Source organism: Panthera leo, chromosome D2 (assembly GCF_018350215.1).
Source record: "Panthera leo isolate Ple1 chromosome D2, P.leo_Ple1_pat1.1, whole genome shotgun sequence".
Classification (NCBI taxonomy): domain Eukaryota; kingdom Metazoa; phylum Chordata; class Mammalia; order Carnivora; family Felidae; genus Panthera; species Panthera leo.
The window spans coordinates 19945556-19965397 of NC_056689.1; the positions used below are offsets into that span (position 1 = coordinate 19945556).

At 37.0% G+C, this 19842-nt stretch overlaps 1 protein-coding gene across 9 annotated transcripts in view; it reads left to right on the forward strand.

Annotated features, from left to right (window-relative positions):
• Positions 1-19842, forward strand: part of BICC1 (BicC family RNA binding protein 1) — a 286247-nt gene that overhangs the window by 171347 nt on the left and 95058 nt on the right. For 8 of the 9 annotated variants that reach the window (XM_042908455.1, XM_042908456.1, XM_042908457.1 and 5 more), the window contains one exon: positions 3044-3113. In XM_042908455.1, the coding sequence (XP_042764389.1) occupies positions 3044-3113 (70 nt within the window). Of the gene's footprint in view, positions 1-1991; positions 2070-3043; positions 3114-19842 lie in introns of those variants that run through there. The other variant, XM_042908463.1, reaches the window with a different exon arrangement.

Sequence of the window (19842 nt, forward strand, 5' to 3'; positions counted from 1 at the left end):
TGTGGAAGATGAAACTCCGGTTTTAGAGGTAGGGATACTAAGCTTGGGATAGTCTCTTTTCCCCTCACAGAGAGTGTCGAGGCGGGTAGGTTGTGGAGACTCCAGACTGGTGGGAAGCTTAGAGGGAGTGTGTGTAAAGTAGCATTTTGACTTGATGACTGTTATTTACTACTAGGGTATTATCTCTGGCATATTATTTTCTATCATGGAGCGTCTATTGGTATTTAATAAAAAGATAATACTTATGCAGGGTGATTTCTAGGAACTTCTGCAAATGATTAAGATTTTAGAAAGTTATGTCTTGCCACCATATGTTGACAAGGAGACTTCTCTGTAATAGTATTATAATTGTGGCACCCAACATAACTTACTGGATTAAATGGACAAGTTATTTAATTCAGAAAAAGAAAAGTATGCAAATTATAATGCTTCCCCACCAACAGCATTATATATAGTATGGTCTCATTTTTCCATTTTATGTCTTTGGCACAAAGCAACTTAGAGGAAATTCTGAATAAATTTTTAGTCACTTTGAAGATATATGTACGTATAGTAGCTGGAACTATAGCTGGACTATAGGAGAAGTCCCTCCTAATTGGAGCTTCCTCCCCTCATTCAGTGACTGTTGAACTTACCCAGAAATTTACTTTTACTTGGCTTCAGGACTTAAGTGATTTTATAGATTATATTTTAGGGAACCTTTATTAACCACCTCCCTTAACTGGCCCTTTCAAGATAGTGGCTGTGAGCTGCCCTTGTGAGCAGATCCTGTGCTAGCAGCTGGTTTACTGTTAAGCAGTTGGCTTTTTTATCTGTGTCCTTGACTGGACTGTAAGCTTGTGGATGCCAGGAGTTGTATCTTATTCATAGCTGTGGGTCCTGGAACTTGTGGAACCTAGGTAGGCTCTTGATAAATATTTGTAAGATGTTAAAGCCACTTGTTATGCACAAATATTAAAGCATATATACATGTTTTAAAAAGAGACCCTATGTTCTGTATGGTTTGGTCATTAAAATATGGTCTTTACAAATAGCCTGGCATTTTTATCTCCACTCTACTGCTTCCTGCCTGTGTGAGGAATAAAGAAGTCTGCTTTGTAAGCATGCTATGAAGATTCATTTACCCAAATATATCCTGTGCTTGCTGTGCGTAGGATAGAGAGCTTTTATTTTGCAGAGACAGATTATAAACAAGTAAATACAGAAAATAGGAGAATTTCAGAATACAGTAAGGGATAGGAGAGAAGTCAGCACAGAGAGATGGGAAGAAGAATTCCAGTTGGGGTCATGCAGGAATGGAAAGGGCGAGTGAGCGTGGACACAGAAGCCCTATGGGGGAAGCCTGCTGGCATGTTCCTGGGAAGCAGAAGAAACTGAAGAGGATAATATTTATTTACTTAATTTTGAAATATGGATTAGAGCACATTAACAAGGACAACATGAGATGGGAGGAGAAGAAGCAGGTCCAGGTCTTATAGGGTCGGGGTAACAAGTTCACCTACTTTCAGGGCCAGGCCAGTACATTGACTTAGTGAGGACTGTGTGACCTCATTTTTGTTTTTCAGTCTTTAATAGAGATACACAGGTATAGAGAAATATTTCTCTGAGAAAAATAGCAGTATAAACACCATGATAAATGGCAAGTGAGTAACACAAATGTGATGATAATGGCAAGTGGCTCTTGACCTCAGTGTGAGAGACCCAGTGGGGGCTGTGGGGTACAGCCCAGAACCTTCCTGGACCTGACAGAAGAGGGCATCTGGTCCTCAGTGCCAGCCAAGTTTTGCCATGTGGGAATGTGAGCTCCAGGTGCTAATCTGTCAAGTTTTCCAGAGAACCAGAAATCTTAATTTCTATGTGAAATTCCCAGGGTTAAAAATGTTGGCTCACATTTTAAAAACCTTATAATGGGTAGACAAAGTGCATCTGTGAGCTGCCTGTTTGAAACATCTGCTGAAAGTTCTTTTATGCTGTGAAAAGGGGGATTAAGTGAAGTACAGTGCACGTTAACATGTTAAGCATGTAGCCTTATGTCTACGTAAGACATAGACTGTGCTGAAGGGATAAAGGTATTTTTTATTAATCTCACTGTGTTTAGTTGTCTTCACCTTTAGTTTGTTTAGTTAACTAACACTAAGTCCATATTAAAAAGTATATATTACTCTACTATTTGAAGTGGTTAATGTATGCTAGTTGCTGTTATTTGCCTATTAACTTGTTTAGTTGTTTGCTCTATCAATTTCTTTGGTGAATTTTGTATTCATGGTACAAAAGTAAACCTTAATCTAGTCTTATTCATGTGATAAGAGAGGAACAAGGATGAACATTTTTTGGTTATTCTTTTTTAATTGCCATCTACTGCCTTTGCTCTGTGGTTGTTGTTTCCCTCACTTGTTCTTGCACCTTGGCACATTTGGGTCCAAGGCCCCCTGGCCTGTGTTAGCTACATGGAAGCAGAAAAGAACTGGGGCAGAGATGCCATTTTGCACTAGGCGAAGGATGATGGGAATGCAGCCTTAGGACATGATGTCGTATTTAGAGGTTTTTCATCAGTTTTAATGAAATACAAATGTGACCAGAGCAAGTTGTTATTTTTTTTCCCAGAAAAAAAAAAATCTTCATTTAGTATGGCCTAGCCCACGTAGTTTTGTATTACAAGGATTATGTTTGGTGTGTTGCAATCTGTTGGCGATGGTCTTGGGGAATTTTATTCAGCGCAAGCATCTCTGAGAGTTCTGGCGTCAAGTGGGGTCAATTACTTGTTCATGTACTTTTGGTTTTGTTGTCTCTATGCTAAAATTCTGGAGCATCACGGAGAGGAACACTGGGAGTAACAAAATATACTTGAATATTTTTAATAGATTAAAGGCTTATAAAAATGAGTATCTCTTTTCACCAAGTTTTTCTTTTGCATTATTTTAAGATGAGATCACTTTATCAGCATGAGACTAAAGACTTGAAAATAATTTTTTTAGAAGAATCTTAACTGTAAATACAAGCTCTTAATTGAATCAATATTTTTCTCTCTTAATTTTTGTTACAGATCATGGAGGAAACAAATACGCAGATTGCTTGGCCATCAAAACTGAAGATTGGAGCCAAATCCAAGAAAGGTAAATCATGAGAGATGGTGCAATTGGTGGCTTTGATAATGGAGACTGGAATTACTGGGAAAAAAAACCCTGGAAGTTTGCCGGGAGAAAATCAACCTTTATTCTTACCACATATGTCCCAGAATATTTGTGTAATAGCAATATTTTGGAAGGCTTATCATAATTGAAAATTATGCCTTTTATCCAACAACCAAAAAAATTAAGTATTTTATTATAATGGAAATGTTTTTATAGGAGATACCATAGCAAATTATGATTTCAGTGATGCCCTTTCATTCAGTGGCCATAAGTAATGGTAACTCTCCACGTGTAATAAAGTGTTTTCAATACATAAACTTCCAGTGTTTATACAGTAGGCATCTTTTTTTGTACCACACAGATTTAATAGCTAATTTTTTTTTCTTTCCAATGTAGTACAAACCTTAGATTTCCTTTCTTGCACGCTTCTTCTTTTCATCTGTCAAAGAGTGACGAATGTGCTACATTTCTCTTTTAGGCTGAGAATTTCCCTTGGGTGGCCTTTCTTCTGCTTTATTCTAGAACACACTATCCAATGCATGGATGGTCAGGAATGGAAGTACAGGCACCTTGAGTTTTCTTCCAAGGTTACATAGTAGTTTCAAGTGACCTGCCAGTGTATGTTTTTATGAATCATTTTCCAAAGTATAACCTTAGTCTGAACAAACTTTGTTGTGTATACAGTCATTAGGAGATAATGAGAGATACCATCAAACAATTCAAAAACAATGATTATGCAAGCTGAACATTATCTGTTGTGGTCTAGTTTTTTTGTTGTTGCTGTTTGGTTTCATATTTGCTTCCCCTTCTCCCTATGACTTTTATTGCAAAATAATAATAAACATTGCGGGATTTCTCAATTTCTTTTCTTATTTTAGTTTAGAATGCCTTCCTTTAATCTCATTTTATTAGTTACTCATCACATGGAATGTAAATTATTCTACGGTTGTTGTTGTGAGTACTGTTAGCGGGACTTCAGTGGACTGATTGTGGTGGCAAGAGCTGGGAAGCCTGGGTTCTCACCAGTCATAAGAAAGCATGGTGAATTTCCAAGTATAATTACATAGCTAGTATACACCTTGCATTTGCCAAGTGCTGTAGGATATATGCTCAATCTTCAGTGTGTTGAGATGTTTTATACTCATCATGCTGAAGAAGAAATTACTCATTAGTGGATTACCTACCTGTTTGGTTGTTTGTGGCCATTTAAAAATTCCTAGCCTACTACTTGAATAAATTGGAACTTGAGCATAAATTGGATTCTTTTTCCCTATTGTCAGATATTTTTACTTAAAAAATGTGATGGACTTCATTACTATCCTAATCAAAATGTAATTTGATCAGTCTCTAAAAATCCCCAAGGAAACATGAATATTAAAATGATTTAAGATAATTTTAGATGGCTTATTCTCTTGCATTACCCATGCTGTGTTTTCCCCCAATTATCATGAGACACTTGGAATTGATTTTTTTTATTCAAAATGTGGTTACAATTTTAGAGATTTTAGATAATATGGAGAAAAATAGATGAGGTTAATGTTTTAGCTTAGTTTCCAGTCATTGACACACTTAACCCATTCAGAATAGCCAACTATATTCCACATTTTGATTATAAATTTTTCTTTGAAAATAAAAATATTCCGGCAGTATGTTTTGAGGGCATTTAGCATAATTTTCCCATGGTTAAAGTTAACCATTGGAATTGTGCCTAAGAATTGATCCCTCCAGGCCTATGTCTACAGACATCATTTTATTTTTCTATTATTTATGAAGTGCTATGAATGTACACAGTACTGTATTATGAGTAGAATGTGCCAAAAGAGAGAGATTGAGCTCAAGGAAGAGAGAAAAAATCAAAAGTTTTCCTCAGAGGAATTTACTATTCAGAATTTATTTGAGTTGCTCTTTCTTGTTACTAAAACACACAGCTGCTGAATCAGTTTTGGCTAACATCCCTGATATGTGTATACCTATATTAAGTTAAAGTTTTTTAAATTCAGAGATTAAATTTGTTTAATTATGATTTTTAATAAGTAAAAATAAAATGAAAATGACAGGAGGCACTTTTGAAGGCAATTCTCCCATTTGATGTGGGTATCTGCCTCTGAATGTTGTATAGAAAACAGTTGTTAGTCTTTATTTTAAACCTTCTTTATTCTAAAGTATTACTACTCAAGATATCCAATAATATAAATGTATCTAGGGATTCATGCCATGTTTTAGATGGTTATTAAATTCTAAATCCCATGGTGGTGTGATGACTTGGAATATACAGATGATCCCCAGATGATGCTAGAGAGAATATAGCCATGGATTGTGTTGTATTTCACTCTCTAGACTTCTGATCTTATTGGTTGCACATATAAGCCTAGAGATACATTTTTCATGGCTACTGCTACCAGTCTGCCCCTTTCTTTACCCCATTGGAATTTAGTCCTATGCTTTATGTTTTAAGCCATCAATCCTTTAGTAGAGTGGCCAAATGAGTGGCTGTATGGCTACTTTGGTTGAATTGCTGGTAGGGAGCTGCCTGGCAGAAAGGCAAAAAGCCAACTACCTGAATTTGCCATCACTTCAGAAATTCAGATTCTTCTCTGGAGATTCTGGTTCAGTACGTCTATGGTGAGATTAGGAAACATATACTTAACAAGTTCCTTTGGTGGTTTTTATGGTTAAGCTGACTTTGTAAGCCAAAATCTCACCATCTGACTTGGAAATACTATGACTTAGTTACTGAGAAGACCATGTTGAAAGGTAGTGGGTGATGATTGCTATTGAAAAACAGGCAAAAGTCCTTCAACAGTCAGTCCTTTTTTTCTTGATAATGTCCATCTTGGTTTCCAAAAACTGCACTTTTATGGATTCATTAATTTTATGTTTCTGTCATCTTTGTAGTTAGCATGAATAAGTTTAGAGTGATGAACCATTGTTCAGTGCCTGTGTAAAGAATAATTTTGAGTAAAATTTGTCCCTCTCTCTACCCCTCATTCATCCTTCTCTCATTCCCTTTTACTCCTCCATTCTCTTTAACCATATAGAATACAGTGAAAAAAATGTATTAGAAATATTTCCACTTAGTAAGCATGGCATTTTGGGAAAGGGCATGTTTTGTCATACGAAACTAAGTAAGGACTATGGAACTTTTAAAAATTTATAAGCATTTGAAATTATTGGAAGGTTGATTCTCATTACAGCTAGAAAGAACTAAGAATTTAAGATTCAATATAATTAACATTGAAGTAGGCAATTCTAGGGTTGTCCTAATGGGGGTGTCATGAAGAAGAAAAATAAAGCAATATATAGTATTTCTTCTATATAGCATACATTTATTTTGAGTGGAAGAAAATAAAAATCTTTCCAACTCTTAGGTTCAGAGTACTAGAATATTCTGCTTTGAATAGAAAAATCAGTGGTTTATGTCTCTGAGGACAGCACTTAAGGATTAAGGTGTTTAATACTGTAAAACCTTACTAACAGAATAACTTCAGGCACACATTAAAATTTTTAATATGCTATTCTGAATCACAGCCTATTTTAAAGTAAATGCAGCTTCATTAAAGTATAGATAGCATTTTGAACAAGTTTGACTGTTTTGCCAGCTAGAAGTCCTTCCAGACCTGCCTTAATAGATAAAAGTGATTTATAATGAGAATTTATCACACTGTTATGATTGTGTGGCATGCAATGCTAGATGAGTTTGTTCTCTCTTAATTAAGGTAAACATTTTTCTTATGGTCTTTTTGTCCGTAATTTGCTCATTAGTCTCTTTCTTCCTAGACTGGCAAAGTTGTAAACGTGGGTGAAAATTGTTTAAAGTTTTTATGCCAAATTCCAAATAAATGTGGCCAGCATTAGTGAAGCTTTATTGTCTTTTGTTCTGGGAAGTTGTCATCTTACAGAGTTGAAGTGATAGAAACTGTTTCTTTTATGACTATTCAGGATGCCCCAGAATGATCAGGAATGAGAGGTGTGGCTAAATTGCTTGATGTTTCCTGGTTTCGAGGCGATTTGGCACCAAGTTTGGCTGTTCTCTTCCTCCTGGAATAAACAAGAGGATCATCAAAATTAGGTTTTATTATTTTTGGTTGCATTCCATCAGAACAAGTGATATGTAATAGGAAATCTTAGGTTGAGAAAAATTGAAGACTGTTCATTTTATTTTTTCCAGAGGAAAATGTTGAATGTATGTACACTTTTGTTGAGTATTCACATTGAACTAGTTGAGGCTTTTAACACTGTACTGCTCAAATGGGGCAGAGAACAGAGAAGAGGCATGGCATGGTGTGCCATGCTACAGTGTTTCCAGTGGTGAGTTAGTGTCTCAAAAATTATTTTAGTCATCACAACCAGCATATAAAAAAATACCACTAGATTAGAAAAGAACAGAGTGTAAGAGTATTGTTTTATGTCATATATGCCACTATTTACATGTATATATAAACATATAAATATTACTAGCTCATGGTGTAAAATGAGTGACAAAGACAGGTTGGAGAATGCTGTTCTAAGTGATCAGTTACCCAAAGGGTAAAGAGTATCCTTAGCACTGTAACCAGTACGTAGTTGGCACTCAGTAAGTATTTGCAGATTTTCTGATACCTCGTTCAGCTCAGTCATGGTTAAAGTGAAACCACTGGTAGAGATGGAGTTGTAAGCCACTAAGCTGTGGTGTGTAGTAGAAAGGTTTAAAATCATGGCCTTTACACAGGAGTGGCATTTACTATTATGAAAAATGCTAATAATGTCTTTCCTATAGATCTTTTAAGTGAATGAATGTGACATAATTTTTGGCTGACACCAGTGTGTCTAAAGCTCCTTTCAGTGGTTTTGAGTAGTAAAAGGAAACTTCAGGGAAACGATGAAATGACCTCATCTTTGTCATTCATGGGGCACCTGAATGAAACTCTCTGCCTTTCCTAGTAAGCTTGTAAATGAAACTTAACAAGATGCAGCCTCCTGGTTGTCTTCCAGCCAGAGTTGTTTTTGTTGTGGCTGCTTTATTTATAAAAAAAAATTTTTTAACATTTACTTATTTTTGAGAGACAGAGCGCAAGTAGGGTAGGGGCAGAGAGAGAGGGAGACACAGAATCTAAAGCAGGCTTCAGACTGCAGGCTCCACAGTGTCAGCACAGAGCCAGAAGTCAGGCTCGAATGCATTGACGGCGAGATCATGACCTGAGCCGAAGTCAGATGCTTAACTGACTGAGCCACCCAGGCGCCTCTGTTGTGGCTGTTTTAGTTAGTGTTTGGTTACATAATTGACATATCACCAATAATATTGAATACTACTGTTTGTTGAGACTGGCTGGGGCCACATACTGTGCTGAATATTCTATATATATAATCTTATTTAATGATCAGAGCAATCTATGACTTCGATGGTGATATTTTCAGTTTATAGGTAAACAAACTAAAGCACATGAAATAGAATAACTTGCCCAAGGTTTTATGTTTAGTAGGTAGCAGACCCCAAACTTGAACTCAGGTCTATTTTCAGAGCCCAAATCCACCTCGGTGAGAGTGTACCTTTCTTAATACCTTTCCTTATTCCAGGGTTTTCTTAGATATAGTATTCCTTCGGTGACCATTGCCATGTACAACTGATTATAATTAGTACTGATAATAATCAGTTTCATAATGCCTCAATCCTTGGGAATTACAGTAATTTGAAAGTAGGCTAAATTAGGCATATCCTTACTCTTGTAGATAACATCTCCTGTTTTTCAGGAGGAGTTAGATTTAACAGTTAAGAAAAACATGAAACCATTCATAACTGTATACATATTTTAAAAATGCCTGCTTCTGAATTTTATCTTTATATTTCATATCTTCATGTGCTGTTTCATTAGGAAGAGACTTTTTGATTTGTCAATAAACTAAAACAACTTCTAAGATGAACTTAAAAGGAAAATAATCTCAGAACATGTTATAAATTCCTTGGAGGATTTTTGCTTGCTTTTTTGCTTTTCAGTCTTCAATAGCAGTTTCTTTGACCTGCTCAGTAGCCATTGTATTTCTGCCGGGGAGAAAGATTTTGTATTTAACATATTTGTATATATTGTTAATGCAACTGATCGTCAGTTGGTCAATGATAACTGGGAACCAAGAGTAGGAATTCATCCAAAGAACTAGATAAGTTGTATGCGGTGTACTAATAGTCACTCTGGTTAGAGAGAAGTACATCTCTTTCTACATGAATGACCCTATTTGTAGACAGTGCCAAACATGCAACTTTGAAATCCTTTCTAAATATGACATGTGCTCACACACACAGACACACAACACAAACACTTATGTGTGCGTGCACACACACACACACACAGTCCTGCAAGTGAAATGATTTATGCAGTGTGATACATTATCATAACTGAAGGCCCAAGTTTGGGTTCATATCTTGACCTCTCACTGGCTCCTCTTTCTTCCCTTCTGCAGCCCCCAAGAGTTGGCTTACTCATTCATCTCATAAATGCTACAGGCTAGCTGCTGCTTCCAGTCTCTCCTCTCTCTCCTATACCAGGGCCACAGAGGAAGGTGGTTTTAGCTTTTCAGTTGTTCTCTAAGCCTGAAATAAGCAAACATATCTGGAAAAATTTTTAAAAAGATTTCTAATTAATTAGGAAACAAATTTGGAGTGGAATGGAGAGGTGAGAAAGTAAGTAGGAAAAGTGAAAGCATCAAGAGAATGAGAACACATGCCAGAGACAGGGAGAAAATACTTGCACAGGCCCTATATGACAAAAGAACTATTACCCAAAATATACAAAGAGCTTCTAAAACTCAACAATAAGGAAATGAACAACCAATTAAAAAATAAGCAAAAGACCTGAACAGACACCTCACCAAAGAAGATGTACAGATAGCAAATAAGGTTATGAAAAAATGTTCCACATCATGTTTTTAGGGAATTGCAAATTAAAATAATGTGATACTACTATGCACATTATTAGAATGGCCTAAATTCAAAGCACTAATAACACCACATGCTGGCCAGAATGTGGAGCAACAGAAACTCTCATTTCTTGCTGGTAGAAATATAAAATGGTACAGCCACTTCGGAAGAAGGGTTGGCAGTTTCTTAACAAAACTAAACATATTCTTTACGTAGCAATTGCAGTCCTTGATATTTCACTAAATGAGTTGAAAACTTATGTTCACACAAAATTACACACAGATGTTTATAGCAGCTTTATTCATAATCACCAAACTTGAAAACAATTAAGATGTCCTTCAGTAGGTGAATGGATAAGTAAACTGTGGTACATCCAGACAAAGGAATATTACTCAGCACTAAAAAGATGAACTATCAAGCCATGAAAAGACATAGAGAAACCTTAAATGCATATTACTAAGTGAAAGAAGCCAGTGCTCATACTGTGTGATTCCAACTATATGACATTCTGGAAAAAGCAAAACTATGGAGATAGTGAAAAGATTAGTGATCACTAGGGGCTTGAGGGAAAGGAAGGGTGAATGGGCAGAGCACAGAGGATTTTGTAGGGCAGTGAAACTATTCTTTGTGATCTAAAATGGTATGTGTGTATATGTGTGTGTGTGTGTGTGTGTGTGTGTGTGTGTGTTTGCATGTGTGTCTCTCTATATGTGTATGTATGTATTTTTTGAAACCCTTAGAATAGTGAATAGTTTTTTTTTTAATTTTATTTAAATTCTAATTAACATATAATGTCATATTGGTCTTAGCAGTAGAACTTAGTGATTCATCACTTACATACAACACCCAGTACTCAACACAAGTGCCCCCTTAATGCCTAGAATATGTTTCGATGTCAATATGATATTGGTGGTGGGGAAGGTGGTGCCCGTGTGTGGGGAGGAACATATGGAAACTCTCTGTACTTTCCACTCAGTTTTTCTCTGAACCTGAGATTTCTCTAAAAATTAAAGTGTATTTTACAAAAAAAAAATAGTCCTAGATCCTGGGCACAACACTTTAATCAGCATTTTAAAGTATATTACATGAAAAGATAATGTTACAGGAATCCCTGGTAACTCCTTAAGTGTGAGCTTAAAAGGACCATAAAATCTCTGAAGAACCAATGAAAAGTTTTATGAAATTAAGAATGAAAGAAAGATGGTAGGGGTGTCTATGTGGCTCAGTTGGTTAAGTGTCTGACTCTTGATTTTGACTCAGGTTGTGATCTCATGGTTTGACAGTTTGAGCCCCATATTGGGCTATGCACTGTGCTTGGGATTCTCTCTCTCAAGAAAGAAAGATGGTTAAAGAGTGAATCCCACTCTGTTATTCCTCGAAAGGTGACTGGAGCCAAATCTTGATCTTCCATCTCTCACCTGCCTCTGTGACCGCTGTCTTTCTTTTTGGGATATCGTCCTCTCCCTGTCTTCCTTTTTTTCTTGAACAGATGTTTTTAAGTCCCTTTCCTTTAGTGAAGAAAGTACCATCCCAGGATTCCATCTGCAGTTCTTTCTTCTGTTAAATCCTGTGAGGAAGAAGGATGAAAATACTTTGCCTACCTTATAATAGGCATTGTGCTAGGTGTGTTATCTGTATCTCTTAATCCTTATAATAACCCACATGAACAACTGTTATCCTCAGTATACACATTAGTGAGTGATGTGGAGAGATGATATAACTTCTTGAAGGTCATAGAGTTTGAAGTGATGGAAGTAGCATATAACCTTTGATTTAAAGATCAAGGTGTTTTCTGTCAGTCCATAGCATGCACATAGGTTGCTAAAGGAGGAGTGTTTGGTCACTAAAGGAAGGGATATTCACCAACACATTCATTTAAGAAAACTCAGAATTTTTTTTAAACTTACTTACTATTTATTTATTTATGTTTTTAATTTACATCCAAGTTAGCATATGGCGCAACAATGATTTCAGGGGTAGATTCCTTAATGCCCCTTACCCATTTAGCCCATCCCTCCTCCCACAACGCCTCCAGCAACCTTCTGTTTGCTCTCCATATTTAAGAGTCTCTTATGTTTTGTCCCTCTCCCTGTTTTTATCTTATTTTTGCTCTCCTTCCCTCATGTTCATCTGTTTTGTATGTTAAATTCCTCATATGAGTGAAGTCATATGATATTTGTCTTTCTCTGACTAATTTCACTTAGCATAATACCCTCTAGTTCCATCCACATAGTTGCAAATGGCAAGATTTCATTCCTTTTGATTGCCGAGTAATACTCCATTGTATATATATACCACATCTTCTTTATCCATCCATCCATCAATAGACATTTGGGCTCTTTCTGTACTTTGGCTATTGTTGATAGTGCTGCTATAAACATTGAGGTGCATGTGCCCCTTTGAAACAGTACACCTGTATCCCTTGCATAAATAACTAATAGTGCAATTGCTGGGTCATAGGGTAGTCTATTTTTAATTTTTTGAGAACCTCCATACTGTTTTCTAGAGTGGCTGCACCAGTTTGTATTCCCACAAGCAGTGCAAAAGAGATCCTTTTTCTCCACATCCTCACCAACATGTGTTGCTGCCTGAGTTGTTAATGTTAGCCTTACTCGGAATGTTTCTTAATTAGCTTCAAGAAGAAAGCAATCCTAACTCCTTATCCTCATTTTAGAAGCTTACTGGATGTCCATCTTTTTAAAACTTTCAATCTAGATTTATTTTAATCATTTTTTGTGCTGTTTTGCATCATCTTTCTTTCCTTTTCTCCTCTTTTTAAATCCATTAATGGTTTTACCCAAATTTATACTTTTTTTTTTTTTTTCCTGGAGTATTGGTTATCAACCTAGCATAATTTTATCCCCCAAGATACATTTGGGAATATCTAGAGATATTTCTGGTGTCACAATTTGGAGGTGGTGTTATTGGCTTCTGATAGGCAGAGCCAGGGATTATGCTAAACATCTACAATGCACCAGACAGTTCTCACAAGAGTAATCTGGTACAAAATGTCAATGTGTGAGGTTGAGAAACACTGAGCTGGAAGAGCAGGCTTGACATCAGGGGACTGCTGTGTGCATAACACTGGATTCTTAGAACATTTCAGGAAGCTCAGTGCATGTGTAACTGGTTTCCTTTTACAGCACTAGAGATAGGATAGTCACCCCTAAAGGTTCAGTGCACATATGTAACATAGGTGAACTGACAGAATTCCAGTGAAAGATAAAGCATGGTCATGGTTAGGTTGGCAGGTGTACACATTTGGAAAGTCACTTGGCAGTCAGTTTTTAATTATATAGTTTGTACATCTTTAACTGCTTGTTTATTCTCCATGAATGTTTTAAACAGCATCCCCAGTTGTGCCTTCTGGCTCCACTGCTGTGGGGATGGATCTAGTTCTTGCTTGCCTGTTCTTGCTTGCTCTTTTCTGGAATGTGTAGCTATGATGTTGTGATGGTGTCTGAGACTTGTGACTGTATTTGAACACCCTGATGGTGCACTTGCAGACATCATGACCTAACCATGTGGCATTTTTCATTGACTAAAGGAAATACCTTAAATCATGATGGCATCCTCATTTCTTCAAATGGCCTTTTTATGCCATTATGGCATGGTTTGAGGTTTACTATAACTCTTTTTATAAACATGTTTTATACAACTATACTAACAGACATTTTTATCAAAAGATATTAGAGAGATTTCAGGAATGAAGAGTTACATTCTCTTTATATCTTGTTGCCAAAAATTACTCTTAAAGCAAAATAAGTCCTGCCTGAAATAAAAATAAAATGAGAACACAGCATATGTATGTTTTGGGCTGTTTGGTCTATGCAAATAGTGATTTTATTACTTTATGAAAATGGGTTCACTTTATACAGGTATACATTTCTGCAATTGGATTTTTCCTCTTAAAAAGTAATAGAACATCTTCCATAAAGCACAAGTAAAGAAATACCATTGGGTGTGTGTGGGTAAAGATATATCAATAGTATATTTTGACAAATCTGTTTTGATGGACATTGGGTTTTTTCTTTTTCTACAGTGAATGTCAAATGTATTGGTCTACTTGTACAAGGTTTTCCATTGCAAACATTCTTACAAGTAGAATTTTTAAGTCACAGGTAATGAACAACTTTAATATTTTTTTACAGTTGCCACCTTTTCCTCCAAATGATTGTTGAACTCCTGACAGGCAAGGTCTGAATTCTGGAAAGGGAAGATTCTTACCTCCCATCTTTGTGACCATCCTTGGCCAGCCTTGATAGTGTAAAATATGGTGTCTTCTGTGCTTCCTTAATTAATAGAAAAGCTGTGCATTTTTTCATGTGTTCATGGGACACTTATTTGTACTACTATGTGGATCATTTTTCTTAACCTTGGTTTATTAATATCCTTTCCCTATTCTAGTTAGTTTTTCATCTTTTTGGCTAATGAAATAATTTTTTAAAATGAATTTTTTTTCTTTAATTTTTTGTATTCAGAAGTTTAAGATTGTTAATGCTTCTCTCTAATTTTAGTATAGACACCTCATTTCTTACCATTAATATTTATTTATGAGTAATTTGTGGATCATTTCTATTTCAAACTAGAAAGAAATGAATTGACCTTAAATAGTAATAATGTATTAATTTTTGAAGGATTGTAGAAAAGTATGCATTAACTTTTAGGACATTGGATTTACAAAGTAAACTATTTAAAGTTTATTTATTTTGAGAGAGAGAGAGAGCACAAGTGCGTGCTCAAGTGGTGGAGGGACAGAGAGAGAGAGGGGGAGAGAGGGGGAGAGAGAGGGGGGAGAGAGAGAGAGAGCGAGAGAGAGAGAGAGAGAGAGAGAGAGAGCGAGCACATCCCAAGCAGGCTTTGCGCAGTGCAGGCCCGAACCCAGGAACCATGAGATCATGACCTGAGCCAAAGTCAGATGCCTAACCAACTGAGCCACCCAGGCACCCACAAAGTAAACTATTGAAAGATTATATCTTCAGTATTAGCAGTATGGAAATTTAATATGCACATATACATATATATGTATCTGTGTATGTTTATGTGGCAGATGAGAAATACTTAATTCAGTGATTCTTATATAATGTTATAAATTGTTTGACTTTATTTCTGTGTATTGGGCTTTGGTTTTGTATATTAGAAGTTTCTGAAAATTTTTCTTACCTCTCATAGGCAAGGGAAGGTTGTGTTCTGTTTCTACACATTTCTATAGTGTATCCGTAAATAAGAGTATTTAGGTTTTGGAATAATTTACTTCCTCTTCAACACTCAGCTTACTTAAGAAAATAAAAACCACTTTTGTGTATTCCAGAAGTACCCTTTTCCTTTCTTAGTCTGATCCAAGCTCTTTCTCAAATCTGACCCAGCACCGAAGGCCTGATTTATTTCATTTACCTTGGAGGTATATGTGAATTTAGGAAAGTGAGGGAGAAGAAAGGAAAGAGGACTTTCAGTCCAAATATAAATATTTGAAATCAAGCAGTATGTCCCTGTTTCCTTTGTTTTCACCATCAAATGCATATATACTACTCTAACCCTCTTCTGTTTTCTCCTTAGGTCAGTGACTAATTGAGTTTTTACATTATAAATTATGTAACAGTCTCTCTTTCCACACCTACAAAATGTAATATCTACATAGTCGAGGCTTGAAAATTCATTAAATTCCGTTGCAAAATATTTTTTAGTTTTGAGTAAAGTTTGTTTCGGCAACACTGACTTTACATTCTGTTTCCCAATCCATTATGCCATCTCACACCTTTATATATGGTGTGTCTGCTGCAGAAGGGCATCCTCCACCCATCTTTTTCCAGGTGATCAACTCCTAGTCACTTTTCTACATCCTTCTCAGATGACATGTCTTCCTGGAAAGCTTCACTCACCCTCCAGATGGAGTTTAATACTCTGTTCCCTGCACTAACTCAATACCTTCTACATATTTAGATTTTGGCACTTTTTGTGCTTGTGTTGTGTCAGCCTAGATATTTGTCTTTCCTTCTGGACTGTGAGCTCATAGACCCGTGTCCAAGGCCAAGATGTCTTATTCCCTTCCGTGTGCATGGTGCCTGCCAGGAAGGTGGAGTTAAACATTATAAGTTAAAGCTAGCATTATCATTTAAGTTTAGAATAAATTTGAAATTAATTCAACAATGATTTAAGTCATTCTGGTATCTTTTGAATAACCTGTGAGAAAGTGAAAAATGACTCTGGCAGCTAGGCCACAGTGTTCCCAATTGAACATAAATGCCTCTCACAGAGTATAAATAATCACACAAGGCTACTTCCTTGAGTATACATGAAGCAAGGTGGAGACAAGGACACTGAACCCAAAGAAGTAATTAAACATCCTTCTCTTATAAGTGATTGCTGTTGCTTTACCAATGATGACTCCACCTCAACTTCAATCCTCTGTCTTCTAGATTAAATTTGCCAAGATAATGAATTGCCCCTACTTCCTGATAGCTTCCATTCCAAACCTGGCCTCTACTTTCCTAGGCTATCTGTGGAATCACCCAGAACGAATCTAAATTCTGCAATAAGCTTCTTGCAGTTTCCTCTTAAGATGCCCCAGTTCCTTTGGTGAACTCTTCCTCTTGCTGCAGCAAGCTAAAGAAAGCTTGTTTTATTTACTACAAATGTGTTCCTGGTGGTATTTGGCTAGTGGGCACTCTAGTGAGTGTTGGTGGAACTTAAGAAAGAAGTATTGATCTCAGTTTCTGCCTGTTGGATACTTAGAGTTTGGCCAGGGCTTCCTGCCCTACTCACTTTAAACATTTTTTTTAAATAGTATTGTTTGACATCAGGACTAGAGTAGTTCACAGGAGGAAGAGAGTGCAAGCCACAGCCAAAGAAACTCTTCAGGAGTTGATAGTTCCTAGTATGGGTCTCAAAAGGATGGGTAGGGGTGGGGCATTCTGTATAGGAAAGGCTCAAAGCTTAGAGGGATCATTGTTTGATGGAGGAAGGGAACAGGCTGTTTGGTGAAAGGGAGAAAGTTGGAAAGTTGGTGACCTGTAAGGTTGGACTGGTGGGGGCAGGTCAGTGAGGGCCATGACCTCATGAGAACCTCATCCATTGTGTAGACAGTGGGGAGCCTGGGGTAGGGGTGGTCACAGAAGGTAATTGATAGCTGTCATGGGAATGGGGTAAAGACTGGAAGATGAGTATAGTAGATTGTATTTAGATCATATTTGGTGATGGTGCAATCAAGGAGATTTATTAAAAAGTGCACAGCAGGACGTGGTGGCTGGACAAAAACAAGGAGTTCGCTGCTGTAGCAGATGCTGTTGATACGCTTTTTGCCCATCCCTGAGTTTGCTGGGGGTGGGCAATTCCCATTCACATTGACAGCTTCCCACTCTAAGTGCTGGGTCCCTAAGCCTCTCCACCAGAGCACTTCGTGCACCACTGTGGGAGCTTCCTCTTCTAGTTCAGAGCAGCCTAGAAGTGCGGGTGCTGCTGCTGGCAAGTGAACTCTCCCAGGGACAGCCTTCAGCCAGTGAAGGACTGGAGTCAGAAAACGAATGTTCACTTCCCCCTTTTGTCTGTGGGACAGTTGTGAAGTACATTACTCATGTCTCCTCAGAATCCCCCAGGGGGATTGAGTCCCAGTAGTGACTGCTCCATACCACTCCCTTCACTGGCTTTCCTGTCTCTTCAGTCATATTTTCCTTTCTTCCTAACTGGTGCTCCCTGGGATCACCTCCCAAGTAAACTATCTCAAGTAATACACGCTAACCCAAGTCCTTGTCTCAGTGTCTTTTGCGGGGAAACCCACACTAAGATATGTCTCCTGGATGATTGGGATAATCATTATGCTGTGACAAATGGAGTCGGTATCCTTTCCATTGTTAATTAACGACACTGTTTAGTGAAAAAATGACTGCAGTCATCCCAAGTGTACTTTATATGTCAGTGCAGAAATATGGCAAAAATGATTTAGAGTTCACGGCTCATTCTGAGAAAAAATAATGCTCCAAACCATCTGCAAAAGTATTAAAATGATCCCAAGTGTAACATAGGCACTTGAAGCAGTTTCCAGGCACATTAGATTGTTGTCGACGAAAGGAAAAATGTATACCAAAGGGAGAAGCAAGAAGAGAGAAAAGGTCTAAGAACTCATGATTCTGGCAGGTCAGGGAGAAGAATGTCAGTGGGTAAGCAGGGCAGGACCCCTGGCTCCCTCACCTGGGTATGATCCAGGTGGTTTAAGGATCCCAGGCCATTGGCAGCTATACTGTGATTCTTGCCTGGTTAGGGGAGCATTGATTATTGATCACAGGGGAAAGAACCCAGCCATAGGCCTATTTCTGTCCACTTGTACTCTCCTGAAACTCATGGTGATTTGCGCCAAGTTAGGAAAAATATTTCCGTTACTAACAATATAGTTGTTAAGTGTGCTCTGTGGGGATTCTGAAATATTTACTTGACAGTAATAAGCATTAGAATTTCATTCTTTTCCTATTTTTCCTCATGATCACATTAGCATCAAAATATTTTAAAAGTCAGCACTTGATGGAGTTTTATAGATAAATGGCACAAAAATTGCTTATAACTAAAGGAAGCCATGTATCCATCTGGTTTCCATGAATAATCATACCTGTGTTCTTCAGCATTTGGAACTGATGCCTGACTATAAATATGCCCACACAGGGGTGGTCCTGTCCATTACATTCTCTGAGGAAATGAAGCCATGGCTTTCTGGAGCCTTGTGTTGTATGTGAAACTTTATTCTAGAAGGGAAAGAATAGTGTTTCTTGTTTATTTTTCCTTCTAAAATCTATTAGAGATTCTTAATTCTGTTGAAACAAGTTTAAAACATGTATTTTTTGTTCATCATTTAATTTTGGAGAGTTCTTAGGTATTATTTATAGTCTCATCCATCATTTGAATTAAAAGGAATAAAATAAACTTACTTGAATTCTTTTTAGGAGCACATTCTTTAAAAAATCAGAAAAAGTACACCTCCATTGTAGAAAACATCATATGCAGGAAATCAAATTAAACTCATGGTCACGTTAATGACCATTGAGGGAACAACAGAATCTAGAAAGGAATAGGCAGCAACTGATATTTAGGGGTGCCTGTCTATGAAAGAAAATGTTAACAGATGGAATGGTTGCTTGAAACCGTTGTGAAGTAAGTTTACTTTTATTTTCCTGTTTCTTATTCATATTCTTTTATAAGAATAAAAGTTACTTGAGTGAATTAAGTGGAGAAAGTATAGAGAATGAGAAAATAGGGCAGAGCTTAGTATCGAGTTACCTCTTGCAGGGTGGATACAGGCTTTAACAGGTGTTGGGGCTGGGTCAATTAGCCCTGGGCTGTTGACCTCACTTTGTGGGTCCTTCTACTGGCACTGTGCTCATTTTAGTGAAATAACTCCGATTTCAATTTCTGATTTCTATAGTCCCCATTGGACTCTGCCAGGTATGCTCATGGATTTAAAGACTGAGGTCACTGATTCGGCCAGGTACACATTCAGTAGAATGCTTGGCTTATATAGCATGTACTACATAAAATGTTTATTAAACTGGTTTGAACATATATTCCTGATTTGGTGAGAAGAAAGAAGAGTAGTAATTATGATAGATTTAAGGTAAAGGGGAGAAAACTGAGTGTAACTTTCCTTACTTTGATTAGTCTATTTGGAAATAAAGTTATCTCCTAGGAGTATAGGGGGTTGGTTTGGAGACTTGAAGAAACTAGGAGAGATTCAGAACAGCTGCTTATGTAAAATGCAATAGAAATGATTAAAAAAAACTTGTCAAGCCAAATTAGTATCCAGCTGAGTCTGCATAATATGACTTGTAGTCAGATTTTTTA